Below are 20182 nucleotides of genomic sequence, written 5' to 3' on the forward strand. Positions count from 1 at the left end.
TGCAAAGCCCCTCCGTATCCAATTGCATCCAGACATCTTCTTTCGTACCGGTATGCTCAACAGACACACACACACACACACACACACACACAACACACACACACACACACACACACACACACACACAAACACACACAAACACACACAAACACACACACAATTGTACAGTATTGGTTGTTCCTAAACTTAAATATAAATAATTTAAAGGATTGTTGTAAATGATGTTAATTTCACAACATCCCATATTCAACTTTATTTAAATTGCAAATCTCAATCATAGTTTCTCCACCTAAAGCAAGAATAAACACACACATACACACACACACACAAGTGATTACAACACCCCGTCTTCTGCTACGCAGGGGACGGGCTAATTAACAGATGTACTTTAAAAGGTGGATTTGAAATGGCCAAGTGACAACACCAGGGGGAAGCAGAATTGCAAGGCAGCTTCTACAGATGTTTTGGCAGCATACCACAAAACCAGCACTAACAGTCTTGGATGAAAGAGCTCATGACAGTGGAATATGTCATAATGTGCTGGCATGACAAAACGCATCACATTCTTCATTAAGTGCTTACAAACCAAAACTGCACTCTCACTCAACATCGAATTGCTGCTCGTGCTCCGAACTTTATTTGCCACTTGCTTTCCTGAAATTAGCTTTGCCAACTCTCATGGCGCCTGCACACAAACAGGCCACCCACACATTAGCCTCAAACGTTAGACTCTAGGCAGCACTGAACTTGCCATTAACATTTGCCAAGCCACACATTACCACACTTCATTGTAAGCAAGTGATGCTAAGAAAACAGTGCATGGATTTTACGGAACACTTACATCCTGAAACGGTAATAAAAGCTTTCGTGCTGGAGCCGAAACGGTCAAACTACAGCAGAATGAATAGAACAAAACTTTAGGAGGTAAGATGAAAGCAGAACTCGTCACGAAATACTTAATGTAACAATCACACAAATGCAGAACTTTCAACATTTCAGCATTCATAAATCAATCGGTTCGTACTAGACTATATAAACCACGGTAAGCAAATGTTATTTACTTTATCTCCATGGCTACATCAGAGCAATAACACTTTAAAAGCCATAAATTGCTTTAAATTGTGAAACATACCTTGGAGCCGAGATATTGAATTTCGTCTCAAAAATATCCCAATTACTTGTTCAGACTTAATAATACTAGTGGGGTACGCTTACACATTGTGTAAGCAATAACAAACCATGCTTCGTACGTAAGTACATAATAAATATAAGCGTTATGATTTTAGGCAAGCATCATCGCTGCCTGCTGGATATCAATATTGGTTTTTTATTTATTTATTTTACCGATGCGTTTATGCTTTTTTTAACGTAAATTTTCCAAATGCTAGATATTGATTGAGCTTTTTTTTTTTAACCTAAATTTCCATTTACGGATGCTTTTTCTTTTTTTAGTTCAGGAACATTATTGTCATGTTTATTTCACAGTTTACGTTTGTATAAATTACAATTTTCAAATGCTAGATATTTATTGAGATTTTTTACAAAATTTTTACATAAATTTTCATTTCGGGACGTTTTTTCTTTTTTTAATTCAGGAACATTATTGTCATGTTTATTTCACAGTTTACAGTTACAGGAATTACAATTTCCAAATGCTAGATATTGATTGAGATTTTTTTTACAGTTTTTTTTACCTGAATTTTCATTTACAGATGCTTTTTCTTTTTTTTATTTAGGAGCATTATTGTCAAGTTTATTTCACAGTTTACGTTTGTATAAATTACAATTTTCAAATGCTGGATATTGATTGAGATAATTTTACAAAATATTTACATACATTTTCATTTACGGACGTTTTTTTCTTTTTTAAATTTACGGACATTATTGCCATGCTTATTTCACAGTTTACAGTTGTATAAATTACAATTTTCAAATGCTAGATATTGGTTGAGTTTTTTTTCTTTTTCTTTTTGACGCATGCGCTTACATTTTTTTTTTTTTTACAGATGCTTTTTCATTTTTTAAATTCAGGAACATGATTGTCATGTTTATTTCACAGTTTATGTTTGTATAAATTACAATTTCCAATTGCTAGATATTGATTGAGATTTTTAAACAAAATTTTTGCATAAATTTTCATTTATGGACGTTTTTTCTTTTTTTAATTTACGGACATTATTGTCATGTTTATTTCACAGTTTACGTTTGTATAAATTACAATTTTCAAATGCTAGATATTGATTGAGGTTTTTTTTTTTCGTTTTTTTTTGACGCATGCGTTTACATTTTTAATTTTCATTTATGGGTGCTTTCCAACGGTTCTGTGCTTTTTCCTGGTGTACCCGCTTCTATGTCTGCCAGCACGCCAAATTTCAGCTAATTTCATGTCCCGGAAGGTACCGAACATTAATATCAGTCATTCAGTCAGTCAGTGGTTAGAATGTTCTTTATATATTAGATTAAGGCTTTATCTTTTTGCTAGAAATAAAATAATTTCCAAGAATGACACCAACCTGAGATATGCTTGTTGGGGATATTTAAGCTCTTAGCCTGGCATAGCTAAGGAAAATTAATGTTTCCTGATGCCAATATGCTTTCGTTATCTCATGTCCAATAATTCTTTTTTTTAACCATGAATTGTAAAGTGAAAAATATTTCTCAGGAATATAATTTTTTCCCGTATTTTACTTAGAGAAACAGATGGTTTTTTTCGAGGGGGGGTGGAGGAGGGTTGGTTTACACAGTACATTTTTGCTCAACTGGAACAATTTGTTCAGGTGAGTTATTAGCATCGCAATCAGTAGGTAAACACTTGGATCTTCTTCTCTGAAACTACACATGATTTTGATGAAACTTGACCACAACCTTCATTACCCGGATATACTGAAATTTGTTCATGGCATTCAAAATAAATCAGGGTCCATGGAGGTTTTAAGGGGAGGGGAGGGGGGGGGGCTTCAACCCCACCACTCCCCACAGAAATAGGTATTTGCTTTCTTCTCCGATACTACACACAATTTTGAAGAAGTTGACCACAAACTTCATCACCCATAATGCTAAATCTATTTTTTCACCACAATAATCCTATTTCCACCACACTTTCTAGAACTTCTGAGGACCAAATTCTCCTGACACCTTGAAAATCCCATCAAATAATTGCCATGAAAATCCCATCAAAAATAAAGGTCAAAGGTCATTACCATTCCACAATCGCTGCTTTTTACCTCTTCTCAAAAACTATTCACCCGATTTAGATGTAACATCTCTACATTGGTGCTTTCACAAGTTTGTTCAACCATCGGCTAATTTACATATTTCATGGGTCATCCATGCCTACCAGTGGTTCCCAGGTTCTACCAGGTGAGCCCAGGTGTATTGGCTCTATTTTTCACATTTACTACAGCATGAATAATAATTAATATATAAAGGTTCGATCTCTAAAACGTGCATCTTGCCTATTCGGCTATTACAAGGTGACCCCAACAAACGGAACCCAAATTAATTTATCCAATATCTTCCGTCTTACTAATGACAACAACATCTTACTAATGGCAACTACTAAGCCTGGTGTTGGCTTAGCGGCTAGGGTGCCAGCTTAGGATCCTGGGATCCTGGGTTTGAATCCCGGTCGATCGCTGAATTAACGCCAGGGGGGTTGACTCAGCCTGTCATCCTTCCGAGGTCGGCTAATTGAGTACCAGTTCACTGGTAATTCCCTGTGTGTGGTAAAAAGGTGACAAACAGGGTTGGCGGCAGGAAGGACATCCGGCCGTAAAACATTGCTTCAAAAAGGGGACCAAAAAAAAAACAACAACAACCACGGTGCCCGAAAAAGGCCAACCCCTGCTTTGCGGGGAAAAATGGCCTCTAAAAGTTTTTTTGTTTTTTTTTACTAATGACAACCTCTTGATTTTTCAGGTGATTGGAATAGAGTGAACCACAGACTGTGAAACCTGGCAACGTTTTCCCCTTTTCACCCCTCAGCCCAAATTGGGCTAAGGGGTATTGTCGTCACGGGCGTCGTCCGGGTGTCCCGGGCGTTCGTCAACTTTTGGTTTCCGTCAATTTCAAGCAGAACGACTTGTCCGATTAAATCCATTTTTGCAGTGTGTGTTGGGGTTGAGTAGAGGAAGGTTCCTTTCGAAAATGGGCACGCTGCGATTTTCAATATGGCCGCCACGGCAGCCATCTTGAAATTGGTTTCCACCATGCATGGGCTGAGGGGTTACGCCCGCTTTGCGGTGCTATTTATTAAAGATGTCATGGACAATTAGGCAAAGGACTTATTCTGTGCATATTTTTCTTGAAACGGACTCCTACAAGAAGACTCAAATCGAGTTTGAACGTGAGCTCCGAACTTAGACTGCGCTCTGCAAGTCACAGATATTTACCTGAGTCAGGTGTTCAGAGAAAAAGTTCCTGTCACAAATCTCAACAGTAAAGTAGCTGCAGGACCAAAACATTTGGGATGTCCTCAAGATTTAAAGTCTGTTGGAAACATTTACCTTGTTCATGATTCAGTGGGCAGAAGTCAAGATAAATCCCTCGGGGATCTGAGTCAAGATCTCAGGAAATTTCATGCGAATCAGTGAGAAGAATTGTCAACCACGATGTGAAACTGGATCCATGCAGAATTCAGATTAACTACAAACTGACTGCAGTCATATGCAGAAAAGAGTGCCATTGTGCAAGTGCTTTGCAAACAAGATTGAGGAAAAGCCTAACTTCCTTGAGAATTTTGGTTTTCTGATGAGACCCATTTCCTACTTTATGGGTGGGAATGTTAACTCCAAGAACTGCATATACTGGGGATCGACACCCACCACCCTCGTCTCATGCTTGGGTGACCTCCACATCCAGAAAATTGCACTTCCTGAGTCACAATCAATTACTCATTGAATCTTCGACCCTTTCTGGTTTGAGGACAACACACGCAAGTGATTGACCGTCTATACGAAACATTACATCCAAGTTCTTTTAAGGTTTTGGAGGGGCCTATACAGTCACAGGGGGTTATGAGATAGGAACAATGCTTTCAACAGGACGGAACCACTCCCTACATGTCAAATGATTCACCGAAGTGGCTCAACACACACTTTGTGACAGAGTCATCTGTCAAAGACTTGCTGTTGAATGGGCCCACACTCACAAGATCCGTCACTGCCAGATTTCTGTCTTTGGGGCTATCTGAAGGGCAATGTCGACAATAACACCACAATCCATTGAAGAACTTAAAGCAACAATCATCAACCATTTTAGGCCTCCATATTGTGCTTCAGGCCTTCTGATGAAAGATTGAGAATATGGTATTGTTATGTAGGTGGGGTAGAGATGACTTTAGACCAGGTAGATTTGTGTCTGTAGTATGTTCCGACTGTCGTGAAGAAGAAGAACCACCACCATGTAATAAGTAGAGGACCTGTCTAGCCCGAATGTCGGATGAAGTTGCATATTTTTCCCTGTCAAGAGGGGGCGGGGCATGTTATTTAGCTCAGGGATTAGGTTAAGTAATTCCTTGTACGTTGTTCCCTATTTGATTTAGCCCTTTGTCTCTTTTGGCACCGCACCACACGGAGGGCTAGAATCCCACATTTAAACGCCCTAATAATAAAACCTACCGGAAGCCAGGCAGGCATCAAGCAATAGGGCTGACAACCCCGACTTGGGAGGCAGACATAGCCTGGGCAGGCCGAGGACACGCCCCAAGGAGCCCTGATTGGCCAGGGCTCTTGATTGACAAGGAAGGCCGTAGTAAGAAGGGACTTGCTGATTGGTGGAGGGAAGGACGAGTAGGAAGCACCTCGCCGATTGGAGGAGAAGCACCAATGACGTCAGAGGACAGCGTGTAAAGTGGTTGGTGCACGTGGACATCTGGCTTCTCATGCTGGAATGGCTTCTCATGCTGGATGTCAAAGTGGACGGTTGTGCTTGCTCGCTGCACGGGGAGGCTTGATCATATAAACGCCGCATTCCAAGACTTTGCTGGTGGACGTGAGGAGGAAGAGCCGCGGACGGAGAGCTGCAGTTTTCCAGGCAGGAACGATGCGTGGACGAGCGTTGCTGGGCTGCAGCGTGATGAGGCGCGGCATAAAGAACGAGGGCGCCTTGAGGCCTGGATCTGCGCATGGACTTCACGCCAAGGCATGTTCCCGCGCACGGGCCTCCGGGACACATTCGCGGACTGACGAAACCAGCTGATTGAGTCAAGTCTACCACATAAATCACACATCTTTATTTTCATTCCAGTTCTTCCATGCCTTTTGTCTGTGTTTGGTTCTGTGTGCGGGAGCGCTCCATATAGGAAATTTATTTATCGTCGCGCTTTTCTTTGTCCCGGCATTCCGTTTTAAAAAAACCTGTTTATTTTTGTACATTTTAAATCCGGTTCGTTTGAGTTTATTTTCTGCATGTTCGGGAACTGCCGGCGGGACCACAGGTAAGCGCTTCAGTTTTCCCCTTCTCTTTCTTCCTCCCGCGTATATATAAAATCCGCTGTTTGAACTGAACGCCCAGGAGTAACGCTCGATTGCCTTCCATGTCTCTCCCGGTGTTAACTGAGAGCAGTCACACGACAGTATGTTTCATCGTCTGGCATACCATAAGTGATAAGATTACTCGCATTGCATCATAAAGTCATTTCCTGCTCATCTCCACTCTTTGTTCCTCTTTTCACCTGCTAGTACATGTAATTGCATTGCTGAGGTGGTTCATTTCCTTCCCCACCTCCAGGACTTCAAGGTGGCAGTGCACAATCTCATGTGTCATCTTCAATCTCTGCACATGATCTTTTCTACTTCCATTTACCTTCCTCTATCCCAGCTCCCTTACATATTATGTTCCACCTCCAACTCGTCTTTCCTCCTTGTTGTTATCAATCATTCATTTCCTTGCTTGCTATATACTGTACACCTGCTGTCCATTGCTGTTTCCTCCCTCCATTGCCTGATCTTCCATAAGTCTGGACTTTGCATCCAAAAATCCCAGAGAAGGCCTGTCCAGAAAGATTCCTCCAAAGGGTGGTGACCCAACCTAAATGGATCATTTTGAAAAATAACGTTAAAATATTCAAATTTTGTTGTGCTGTCGTCTCTATAACTCTTGTTTTGTTATTTGTTGTTGCATCATCATGGAGCAATGTAAGAGCAATTAATATTCAAAGATCAGTTCGTCATATGCAGTAATGACCCCTATGGACTGTTATGCCATGGAGTGACATTGAGGATAAGCTCTCAAGGTGTGTAAAATATTCCAATGGCTCAGCATCTCAAACTGCCTCTGACCGTCCAGTCTCGGCTTGTTTTCACCAACAGGTGTAGAGATGATGGTCAAAATCACTGGCACCTTAAAAGTAGTTGCTTCGGGCAAATTATGGGACTTGGTAGCCTTGGTAGACACTTCATCTAGGAGAAGGAAACTCAGAATCTAAATCTGAAGCTGCCTTGTGGATTAGGTTTTGTAACCAAAGTCTAAGGGGTTAATGGGGTAAAGGCAGCAATGATCTTTCATGAGTCTGGACTTTGTGTCCTTCTTAAATGAGGTAGCCTTTGGCCTTCGTTAACCTATGAACCACCCGTGAGAAGTTGTACTGCCCCATTTTAGCCACCCAATCAGGGTTACCTGAAGCCATGGGAGCAGGTGGTGGATGGCTGTGCAGGCAGCTGGCACCAATGCTGGCACACATGGCCGTGATGTGAGGCAGATGAATATCGTTTGGAGAACAATGGCTAGGATCACCCGTCTAGTACAGACAGACACTGCCCAGAAGGCAATGACAAAGCATTTCCATACATACCAATAAAACAATCATGATCAGAAATCTAATATATTGTTACAGACGTGGCTTAGATGTTAGTTTACCGAGCGGTTTTGGTATGACCACGTCTGCACAAGTTACCGATTATACTCGACGTTGACGAAGCCGCGCCACGCTGGCTCAATAAGGAAAAAGAAGACACACGGCTGAATTATAATGACAGACACCAATGTTTCGATTCTCAATTATATTCGTACGGAAAAGGTTAGATTACAGGGGCTAGAGGTAAAGCACAGAAAGACAAGCACTTAGACACACTCTTATATTAACCCCGGACAGACGACAGACAAACGGGACAACGGCTGACTCACACGGGGATTGATGGCTAGGAAAGGCAAGGTAGCGATGGCTCCACGTGCACCTGGGCTCGGGGCAGGATCAACACGGTTCGGTCCAGAGATGCGGGGAGGTCTCGTCGCAGCGCTCAGAGGTGACGTTCTTTCTCAGGCGGGTCTTTCTCAGGCCTCTCCAAACTCAGGCGCATCTGTTTCAGCGCTCGCAGGTCCGTCTTGCTCCAGCTGGGGGCGAATCTCACGTCACATCCGGCGCGTGGCCGCGTATATCCGGCGGGGAGTGACACGCCCTCGGCTCGTTAGCTCCGCCTCGTGGAATCGGCACGTTGCTTCTCATTGGGTGCGTGCGGGGGGTTTACCAGGCTCCGCCCTTGACGAGGAGCTGACAAGGAGCCCCTTCGTGGTAACCCCGTGGAGCGCATGGTCTGGAGCGCATCGTCTGGAGCGCATTGTCGATGGCGGCGAACCGAGCCGGTGGGAGGACGCACACTCCCCCCCCCGCGCAGCGCCGTGCCCCTCTGTTGTTGTAGACGGGGGAGAAGATGGGAGGAGGTATGGGAAAGGTCCTAAACTCACTACTGGTGCCATATAATCACATTCTGGTGCAACGAAGAGTCATAATTAATGGAAACGAGGCCTTAACTGACATAGATTAAGAATAACTAGGAAGATGTCCGAAAGTGGTCTACGTGTGGTGCGGTGGACCTGGGCACGACATTTAATGGGGGAATAAGGGGAAGGTCGGCTCTACTGAGTGTTATTTACATGCAATGGGACTAGGGAATGGGGGATTGGGGAAAGTTGGGGAGTATTGGAGAAATAGGGGAATATTTACAAGCGGATATGGAGGCCAAATTCCATATTCGCAACATTGCACCCTTCTCTACCCTCGGGGCGTCCCGACCCGATAAATTTTTACCTACTTTAGTGTGGCACGCAATGTAGTTCCCTCTACTATTAACTCTACCCTGAGTGCGACAGTTTTACAGATATTCACAAATGAGTAAATATGTCCCCCTGCGACGTTGCACCCTTCTCCTCTCAGAAACACACCCACAGGATAACCGAATCCGGAAAGAATTCTCAAACTAAACATACAGCCGGTAGGGAGCATTATTTACACAAGGCTACGCTGATATTTACACTACGATCCAGGACCTGTTTTTGGAGGAACACATGCAGATGTTATGCATAGAGAGAGCACGCTTGCCAGCATCGATACACCAACCCACGAGTGCTCTGTGGCCGACGGCCTTTAATAACGTGCAGAGCACCCCTTCCCGAGCATCAAAAGTACCACCCCACCACCAATCGGTGCAGTCACCATTGTTCATTGGAATAAAAATAAATTCGACAACCCCTAACCCTGCAGGTGTCTCTTGCTCTTCTTGTGGTGCACTTGGTGTTAACTAAAAGTGGTTCACCTGTATGGCATAGGTGCCACGTTGACCCATAGGTCCATCCCCGGGTGGTGCTTGGCCGCAAACGAACTGCGGTCCATTGTGGGTGGCCACAAACATTGCGGTCCATATGGTGTATCGATCCCGGCAGCAAACAGCGAAAGTGCAGGCCCACAACTGCGCAGCCAGCACCTCTCTCTCCTCTCTCTCTACCCCAAAGCCAGATCCTCGGAGGTGGGAGACAAAAGAAGCAGACAAGTGAGTAAGGTGGTAAGGGCGCAAAAGTGCACGCAATGTAAGGTGATGCACACTGGGGGCACATGGGAACCAGGTGAGACAGGTACGTTCCTATCGTACGCCCCCCCCCCCCCCCCACCAGGTAACCTACATGGCCCCTCCCTTACCCCTTACTGTATCCACAAAACACAACACTACCCATAAACATCTACTTTACAAATCAACAAACATCCCTACTGTCTTCCCCGTTCCTCCCATAAACCAAATTCGTCTTCTCTCCCTCCTAACCAATCAAATTTGCCATTTTCAACTCTCATCAAAATTTGCCATCTCCAACTGCACATCAAAATTTGCCATTACCAATTCATCATCAGTCCCTCCTAGGGAGGGAGAGATGGAATCACCCCAATGTCTCATCCACGTCGTGATGCGTCTCACAAATCCACACAGCAATCTCATTTCCTGCAACAAACAAAGAAAACACAGGTGTGGAGTCATCATCATCACCACAGGTAAGTGGCTGCGTATGGTGCGACAGGTTCATCAATCCTAACTATTTCCTAAATGACTTTACAACTTTACACTACCCGGGGTCTTTCTCCGGCCAAACCATTGGCCCTCTTACACTATTGGTTCTAAAAACCAATTCCCATTGGCCAGACTGTGGTGCTTTTCAATTTGGGGTCTCACTCCCCCGATTCATCTCCCGGTGCCCTCGCACAATTTCTGGGCTGCGGCGTGTACCTCTCCCAGTGGGTCTACCCACCTGCACACCTCCACCACTGCAGTTGCCTCCGAGCTTACCTGCTCCTTGCCCTAACCTAACTACTTGGGGAAGGCCCTCTGGCACTCTCCCCACTCGGTGCCCTCTCTGGCACTGGGCTACCCGGGTCCGTCCTCCGGATCCTCGGGCCCCATCCACAACTCTACCGGCTCCCAGAGCCCACCTGCGGCCTCACCTGGCCGACATCCTCACAGTGGTGGAGTGCCCAACCAACTACACGCACTAACAGGCTACACGCCCAGCCATTTCCACAACACTAATGCACCCATTCACAACACCATTCTGCAACCGCACCACAAGTGCCAATATCCAACCACAATTTACCTGTACCCTCTACCTAACACTTACACTACCCGCCCCGGGTACTCGTGAAAGGGGGTCCACTCTTCCCCCATCCACACCTTCGCACCATGCACACCACTCCGTACCACTTACTCCAACTCTCTCCACACACCTGTACTTGCACACCTGTGCTCTCACACCTGGTGCCACCTGCACCCTTCTCTCCCCAAGCGCATTCGCGCTGATCCACAACACTCACTACTCATACACTGCTCCACACACCTGTCCAGTTGCACACCTGTGCAATCACACCTGTTCAATTCTCACACACACAGCATCATCTCAGCTAACTACTCCCTTCTGAAACTTGCGCTTCCCAGTCGTCCCTTTAAACTATTGCGCTCCCACGTCATTATCATCCATACTAATCTACCTGCGTCCCCACTACAGGTATCAGTCACTAACTAAACTTAACGTTACCTAATGTCATCTTCTAGATCCCTACACACAATATCCTAACCCACCCGGGCTAGTTTTCACTGCCATACACCCCATAAGCTATTGCTCCTTTGCCCCCTCACATGGGAAGGGTGGCAGGGATGCCATCCCACCACATCGGGGGTCTCTCACTACCAATTTTGCACATCAAATTTCAACAAATCAAAAATTTGCCAATCACTACCCATCATCTGCCAATCACTACTGCCAATCCCTTGCCAATCATCAAATTTTGTTTTTCTCTAATTTTGGGTCCAAAACACTCACCTCATCACCCAGTCGACTCACTAATACCTCTCGGTGCGCCAATCCCTGTCCAAAGCCCGGCTTCGTAAAGCCAAGCAATGGATGCTGGTTGTTTTGTGCCAGCGGCTGGATACATCCCGCATTTGGTGCAGGGAAGGAGGTTTACCCGGGCCGAGATCCCACGCACCATCTCGGCACGGAGCCATCCCATGGCTCGATCTCGGCCTGCCGGAATGCCTCACCAAAACGTGGTCGCCATGACGACCCTTTCTATCGGGCTGCCCGCTCCGCCTAGTGGAGCACGGACGCGGCCGTTCAAAGCGAGGCCCAGCACGCACCGAGGGCCCGACTCGGCTATAAGTCGTTCTAAACTCTACCCCGTCTAACGTCGATGCTTCACCTGGACGCTTACACCCCGCAGCCCGTTCCTTGCTCACACATCCAGCCGTGCCCATGCTCCTCGTACCTTTCCTTACACACCCAGGTACACTCATTCCACTCACAGCCTTGGTCACACACCTGACCACCGAACACTTTGGCACACATTCGTTGCTCGCACACCTCACCAATACACCTCTTCGCGCCCCCTCCTCGGTCACCTCCTCTGTGACAATCACAGGTGTGCTCTCATTCGCACACCCAACCACGTGCCTCACTACCAACTCAAATGTGCCTTCCCACACACGCTCTACCATTCCAGGTGTGCATCCTTCCATCCCAGGTGTACATCCTCGCTCACCTGTCACAACCAGCTCACTCTCCTTGTCACTCTCACTACTCTCACCTCCATTCTTGACAGCGCACTCACCCTTACTCTTGACAGCGCACTCTTTCCTCATGCACCTGTCCGTTACACACCTTTCTCGCGCACACTCTCCCGTTACGCCCTCTGTAACACTCACCACAGGTGGACACTCTTCCTTACTTCTGACAGCGCACTCTTTCCTCATGCACCTGTCCGTCACACACCTTTCTCGCGCACACTCTTGCGCACACTCTCCCGTCACACCCTCTGTAACACTCACCACCCCGCGCTTCCACGTGCTCCCTCGCACACGCGCTACGACCGACTCACTCTCGCCAGCACACTCACTCCTTGGCACGCACTTTTTCCTCACACACCCCAGAGTCGGACTTTCTTGCACACCTCCATTTTCGCACACCAGACCTGTCGCACACTTCACCAACGGCCTCTCACGAACACCCGGGTCTATCTCGACCCCCAAGCCTCTTAAATCACCTGGCGCATCATACGCACGACCATATTGGTCACCACTTTCACCGGGTCCTCTTCCTCTTCGCTTCTCCTCCATCACCTGCGAATCCCTCATCCGGTTAACGAGCACATAACGATCCAAACACAGACTTTGGACCAATTCTTTTATCTCCTCTTTTATCTCTTTGTTATCCCCTCTCCGTCGCTTCTTAATTTCGCTCACCCCTTCTTCCACTTCTTCTAATTTGTGCCTCACCTCTTTTATTCCCCGGTACGTCTCCTCAAGCTCGTCCTCCAAGGCTACCTTGACCGTTTCCATGTGCGTCCTCACCTGCCGGTCCTTCGTCTCCATAACCTCTATCACCTCGTCCAGCCTCGTTGTCAGTCCCTCACGTACCATCTGACATTCCCTCTTTGTCGCTATGAAGTCGTTTTTTATGTCGTTTTGTGTCGCTTTTAACCCTCCTAATACCGCAGTGTTCCTTTGAACCTGCTCCACTAACTCCGTTTGTCCCACCGTCAGCTGCTCCACCTCCTGCGTCAGGTCCTCTATGCCCCCTTGTAATTTTACAGTCCCCTTTCTCACCTCTTTCTCCATGCGCTCCTTACAGTGCCTCACCTCCTCGCGCACTCCTCCGACCTCCTCACTCACTCCTCTTCTGATCTCCTCTCCCATCACTTGCATCTCCTGCCCAGATGCCACCCTCATCTGCTCCATTTCCTCCCTGTGAGCATCCAGTTTGGTTTCTACCCCCATTCTGACCCCCTCTATCTGCTGCTCCATTTGTTTAACTTCCCTTTCCGCTTGGTCCCTCATGTCCCTCAATTTGCCTTCCATACTGTTTTCTAACCCCTCTAACCCATTTTTCATTCCCTCTATCTGATTCTCCTGGGCAGCCATTCTATTTTCTACCCCCGTTAACCCATGTTTCACCTCTTTTATCCCGTTGTCTAACCCCTCAAATTTCTTTTCTAATCCCTCACCGGTACCCATCATTTGGCCCTCTAATCGCCCACTATCAACCCTCATTTGCTCACTCTGAGCATCCATCCGGTTCCCCATTACCCCCAATTGCTCACTCTGAGCATCCATCCGGTTTCCCAACCGCTCACTATCAGCCCTCATTCCCACCATTTGTTCCATAAGGGCCCTCATTTGCAGGAGGAAAAGGTTCGAATCCACCAGGGGCGCTGCCGCGGGCGTGGACGCCGTGGCCACCTCGTGCGTGACAACGCTATTTTGCGACCCTGCCGCCCTCACTGCTTCGCTCTCCTCGCGTCCCTCAATTTGGTCCTGGATCGACCCTGCTTCACTCTCCCCTACCGGACCCCAGCCGTCTTGATCCGCCATAGCGCGACTTTCAAAATTCGAGTTTCGTAACACCAATCCAAATTTTGCTGTTATAATTTCGTCGAGCGCAGTAACCGCGGGACCGCGCTCCGGATCGATTTGGTCGAGCGCCGTACGCGCTCCGGCTCGATTTTCCCTCCCAAAATTTGGGCCTAACTAATTTAGTCCCGGGTCCGAATCTCACTCCTCGACACCAATTGTTACTCTAATAGTACAATTGGTGTTCCAAAATTTGGGCTAAATAAATTTAGTCCCAGGTTCGAATCCCACTCCTGACACCAATTGTTACAGACGTGGCTTAGATGTTAGTTTACCGAGCGGTTTTGGTATGACCACGTCTGCACAAGTTACCGATTATACTCGACGTTGACGAAGCCGCGCCACGCTGGCTCAATAAGGAAAAAGAAGACACACGGCTGAATTATAATGACAGACACCAATGTTTCGATTCTCAATTATATTCGTACGGAAAAGGTTAGATTACAGGGGCTAGAGGTAAAGCACAGAAAGACAAGCACTTAGACACACTCTTATATTAACCCCGGACAGACGACAGACAAACGGGACAACGGCTGACTCACACGGGGATTGATGGCTAGGAAAGGCAAGGTAGCGATGGCTCCAGGTGCACCTGGGCTCGGGGCAGGATCAACACGGTTCGGTCCAGAGATGCGGGGAGGTCTCGTCGCAGCGCTCAGAGGTGACGTTCTTTCTCAGGCGGGTCTTTCTCAGGCCTCTCCAAACTCAGGCGCATCTGTTTCAGCGCTCGCAGGTCCGTCTTGCTCCAGCTGGGGGCGAATCTCACGTCACATCCGGCGCGTGGCCGCGTATATCCGGCGGGGAGTGACACGCCCTCGGCTCGTTAGCTCCGCCTCGTGGAATCGGCACGTTGCTTCTCATTGGGTGCGTGCGGGGGGTTTACCAGGCTCCGCCCTTGACGAGGAGCTGACAAGGAGCCCCTTCGTGGTAACCCCGTGGAGCGCATGGTCTGGAGCGCATCGTCTGGAGCGCATTGTCGATGGCGGCGAACCGAGCCGGTGGGAGGACGCACACTCCCCCCCCCCGCGCAGCGCCGTGCCCCTCTGTTGTTGTAGACGGGGGAGAAGATGGGAGGAGGTATGGGAAAGGTCCTAAACTCACTACTGGTGCCATATAATCACATTCTGGTGCAACGAAGAGTCATAATTAATGGAAACGAGGCCTTAACTGACATAGATTAAGAATAACTAGGAAGATGTCCGAAAGTGGTCTACGTGTGGTGCGGTGGACCTGGGCACGACATTTAATGGGGGAATAAGGGGAAGGTCGGCTCTACTGAGTGTTATTTACATGCAATGGGACTAGGGAATGGGGGATTGGGGAAAGTTGGGGAGTATTGGAGAAATAGGGGAATATTTACAAGCGGATATGGAGGCCAAATTCCATATTCGCAACAATATAAAGGTAATGGGGCTGGATGATGTGCCTCCCCCACCCCTCAGGTTTGAAAGCACCAAAATGGCTACCGGAGAAGAGCAAAATGTTCTGATGAGTATGACTGACCGTTATAAGAGGACTGGATCAAATCCATAAGGAAATCCAGATGTTGAGGTCGCAAAAACTAAAAGTCGAACTCTGAGCTTCTGAAATGCTCAGAAAATTGGAACATGTAATGTAAGGTCAATGAATCAGGGAGATTTTGATGTAATAAAGAGAGACATGGAGAAGACGAGAACTGAAATTTTGGGGATCGCTGAATTTAGCGAGACTGGCTTGGAGCAGTTTCAATCTGACCATTACAAAGTATTCTTTTCTGGTCAGGAAACCTGTACAATAAATAGAGCAACAGTTATTTGCAATAAGAATATGACAGAGCCAGAATTGTCAATATAACCCAGTCAATATCAATGAGGTTGAAAGAAGACCCAGTGAACAGCACCATCATTCAGATATATGCTCCAACTTCTGCAGCAGATGAAGAAAATGTGGAGGAGTGTTATGGAAAGTTGCCAGAGCTGGCAGAACAGGTGCCTAAATGAGACGTTTTGATTATTATGGGAGACTGGAATGCAAAAATTGGAGAAGCAGGAGCACCAGGGACTGCAGGAAAGATGCGTTATCTGAAATGAGCCAGTGAAGCGAATGCTGTAGTTCCGTGTGGAGAATTATATCGTAATTACAACTGTGCGATTCAAACAACCCAAGCGTAGACTGTACACATGGACTTCACCTGACGATCAACATATGAATGAGATTGGTGACATTCTACTCAATAGAAGAGCTGTGCAATCTGCCAACAATCTCCCAGGCGCAAACTGTGGGTCAGTCATGTCAGGCGCAAAGCAGAAAATTAACTCCTTGTGGCAAAACTACAAGTCAAATTGAGAAAGGTGAAAAATTAAAAACATCTGACCAGATATGAGTTTGAGAAAATAGCCAAATAAATGCAATAAGGGTACAAAACCGTTTTGGGGAGCTGGACTTGGTTGACAGAATGCCAGACAAATTGTGGCAAGAGGTTGAAGACATCATAAAAGAAGAGATTAAAAGTAGCATACCAAAATAAAGCAGAAAGAAGGAGGCCAAAATGGCTGTGAGGAGAGGCAATATATATTGCAGACAGAAGAAGAGAGACAAAACCAACGGCGTATTAAGAGAGGACATTAAGCGGCTATTTAGCAGCGATTGGGGTCCTTAAGAGTGAAACAGGAAAATATCCGACAGAAGAAACACAGGTTAAAGAATGACGGAAGGGCTATACCGGAACTCTATACAAAGGAGATGGCAATATGATGGCAACCATCAAACTAGAACGGCACTCAGTAGAGAGCATACCTCCAGCTGGTGAACAGTTTACGTTTTGTATCGCACTGATAGGCCGGATCTGGATTCCGAACTGAACCAAAATCTAATCGGCTTGTTCTTGTCACCTAACCAACTCATCCACCAAGTTTATTCATAACTCGTCCATAACTTTTTTTATTATTATGATGTTATCTATCGCTTTTCACCTGATCTCTCTCTGGTGAAGAATCACTTAAAAATCAAATAATTCTAATATCCGAATCCACATTCATATCTTCACCAAAATCGAAACGATTCGTTTTTTTTCACACAAGCAACCTATCCACCAAGTTTTGTCCAAATCCGTCCACAACTATTTGATATCCTGCTATATATCATTTTGGCCATATCACTCACAATGGTGAAGAATCACTTAAAAAATTCCACTAGCCAGATCCGGATCCGGATCTTCACCAAAATCGAATCTATTTGTCCTTGTCAGACACCGAATCTCTCCACCAAGTTTCATCCAAATCCGTCCATAATATTTTGAGATATATACAGACTTGGCATTTAATATGGAATATTTTTTTTGTGGGGTGGACTTACTTTTCAAGATGACTTAGAACCAAAAGTTCATTGGAATTATGTTGAAATTATTCCAGATTTTGTTAATGTGACCTTTAAAAGAAACAAAAACCACATTTGACATTTCGAAGCAAATAAATTGATCCTTGAAAGTGATGTAAACTAATATCGAACTCAATTCACGGGCAGTACTGTGTTAAACTTCTGTACGTTTTCCAGACGTATCTCTTTATTTTTCACATTAGCCAAATTTTTTTTCAACAAAAACAAAGGCTAAATTATGACTGGGATTACGGACAGTAAAATTACAGTTCAGTACTCCGTGTAACCCCCACGAGCATTCAGGAGAGCACGTACAAGTCGAGGCATGCTGTTCACGAGATTTGCCAAGGTTTGGACAGGAATCGCTTGCCATGCAGTGACAATAGTCTGCTGCAATTCACGCACAGAGGTAGGCTGCTGGTCCAAGTTGTCGATTTGACGCGTTAATTCTGCCCACAAGGTCTCTATCGGATTCATATCCGGGGACATGGCAGGCCACTCCATATGCTCCACACCACGGTCAGCAAGAAAGTGTTGGATCATGCGAGCACGATGAGGCCGTGCATTGTCATCTTGGAAGACAAAGTTTCCTCGAAAGGCTGCACAAGCAAATGGAAGCAATGTTTCTTCCAGAATGACCCTGTACTTGAACTGGTTCAGGTTTCCATTCAGAACAACCAGGTCAGTTTTTCCCCCTGCATGAAAAGCAGCCCAAACGGTCACCCCACCACCTCCAGCTTGGACTCTTGGCACTATACAATCTTCGTTGTGGGCTTCCTGCACTTGTCTGCGCTCTCGGACGCGGCCATCTTGACGATAGACCAGAAATCTAGACTCGTCACTGAAGGTCAAGTGATTCCAGTGTCCTGGCTGCCATTGATGGTGCTCTCTGGCCCACTGCAATCGGCGCTGGCTGTGTTGTCTGGTCAGGCATGGCTTTCTCAGGGGATGCCTGGCACGATAGCCTGCTTGAACCAGTCGTTGGTTGACTAGCCTTCTGGATACAGGCACATTTGTCAGTTGCTGCCACTCAGCCCTAAGCCGATTAACTGACTTGGTACAGCCATTGCAGACTAACCGGTGCAGCTGGCGATCATCTCTCCTTGTGGTTCTTCGTGGACCTCCTGGCCTCGGTATTGGAGTAGGGACACCCCACTGAGCATTTCGTTTCAGGATCTTTGACACCTGATCTTGAGTGATGCCATACTGCCGAGCAATAGCACGCTGTTTCATGCCAGAATTTTGTAAAGCCACCACTCCATGACAAACAGCATTGTCAAGTTGACGGACCATCTCCAGAGGAAGCGGCAATAACTTTTGTAGACGTGCAGCAGTTGTTTTCCACTAATACAGAACGCAACAACCCTTATATACCCGTTGTGAAGCCAATCGTCAAATGTACCTGTCTTTACATTTTGTCACGCCACCTGTGATATAATCCTGTTATTGACTTCTTCCTGCGAAAGACAATCAGTGACATGGTTCTTTCAACAAAGACATCACCAAAGGGTAAAAGAAACTCACCAGATTGATATAATGAGTTCAGAAAGTAAACCAGTCAAGAAAAAAAATAATTCCATATTAAATGCGAAGTCTGTATGTGTCGTTTATGGCCCAATCTCAAATGGTGAAGAATCACTTTTAAAATTCTAGTAGCCGGATCCGAATCCGGATCTTCACCAAAATCTAATCAATTCGTCCGTGTCACGCCTGCTACCTCTCTGCCAAATTTCGTCTGAATCCGTCCACAATATTTTTTATTTTTTTTGTATACAGAATCGAGGCTCGTGAAAGCTAACATTTATCAAACAAACACATCAAACAAACAAGCAAACAAAGTATCTAAAAAGGGGAGCGGTAGACAAGATGGGGAGAGAAGGGGAGGAAGCACACAAACACAACATTTGAGAGCAGGGACATCGGGAGATGTGTGGGAGGGAGAGGGCTTGGGGGGGGGGGGGCAGGATAGGTATAAAACGCAAGGACACCAAGGACTTCCAGGAAAGAAGTTGGTATTTCAAAAAAGTGGATTTGGGGTGAAATTAGCGAGGGTAGAAAAGATCAAGGTTTTGGATTGGGGAAGGTAAGAGATGGTGGTGATCAGCTGTTTTAAAGACCTGGAGGGAGGAGCGGGATTGAAGAGAGTGAGGGAGTTTGTTGCAGAGGTGGGAGAAAGGAGTAATGAAGGAGTGAAGGTGAGCAGAGAGTCTTGATTTTGGCAGTTTAACCATAAGAGGGTTGCAGGCAGATCTTGTGCGACCTGTAGGAATATTTGGGGGACAGAGCCCAGAGAGAGCTGGGGGAGCAAGGCCGGAGAGGAGTCGGTAGAAGACAGAAAGACCACCTACCTGCCTGCGGTGAGTAAGTGATAGGCCCTCGGAGATAGCGTCATCGCGGGAGATTCCAATGATTCTGAACGCTTTGGTTTCAACAGCGTGAAGACGAGCTCGGTGTGAGGCAGGAGCACCAGCCCAGAGGGGAGAGCAGTACTCCATTGAGCTGCGGATGAAAGCCTTGTATGTGGTGAGGAGCTCAGGTGTGCCAAGGAAGGACTTCGCACGACGGAGGATGCCCAGTCGGCGACTGGCTTTGGAGGCCAGCTTGGACATGTGGTTTTCCCAGGAAAGATCATGGCAGGTAGTGAGACCCAAAAGCTTGAGTGACAGAAC

At 46.3% G+C, this 20182-nt stretch overlaps 1 protein-coding gene across 1 annotated transcript in view; it reads right to left on the reverse strand.

Annotated features, from left to right (window-relative positions):
- Positions 1-290: 290 nt before the first annotated feature.
- LOC137418307 (uncharacterized) overlaps positions 291-20182 on the reverse strand; it is a 77498-nt gene continuing 57606 nt past the window's right edge. The window contains exon 5 of the mRNA XM_068104338.2: positions 291-685. Coding sequence (XP_067960439.2) covers positions 677-685 — 9 coding nt within the window. The 3' untranslated portion in view covers positions 291-676. The remainder of the gene's footprint in view (positions 686-20182) is intronic.

This window comes from Myxine glutinosa, chromosome 3, assembly GCF_964187855.1.
Source record: "Myxine glutinosa chromosome 3, kmMyxGlut1.1, whole genome shotgun sequence".
In the NCBI taxonomy this organism is placed as follows: domain Eukaryota; kingdom Metazoa; phylum Chordata; class Myxini; order Myxiniformes; family Myxinidae; genus Myxine; species Myxine glutinosa.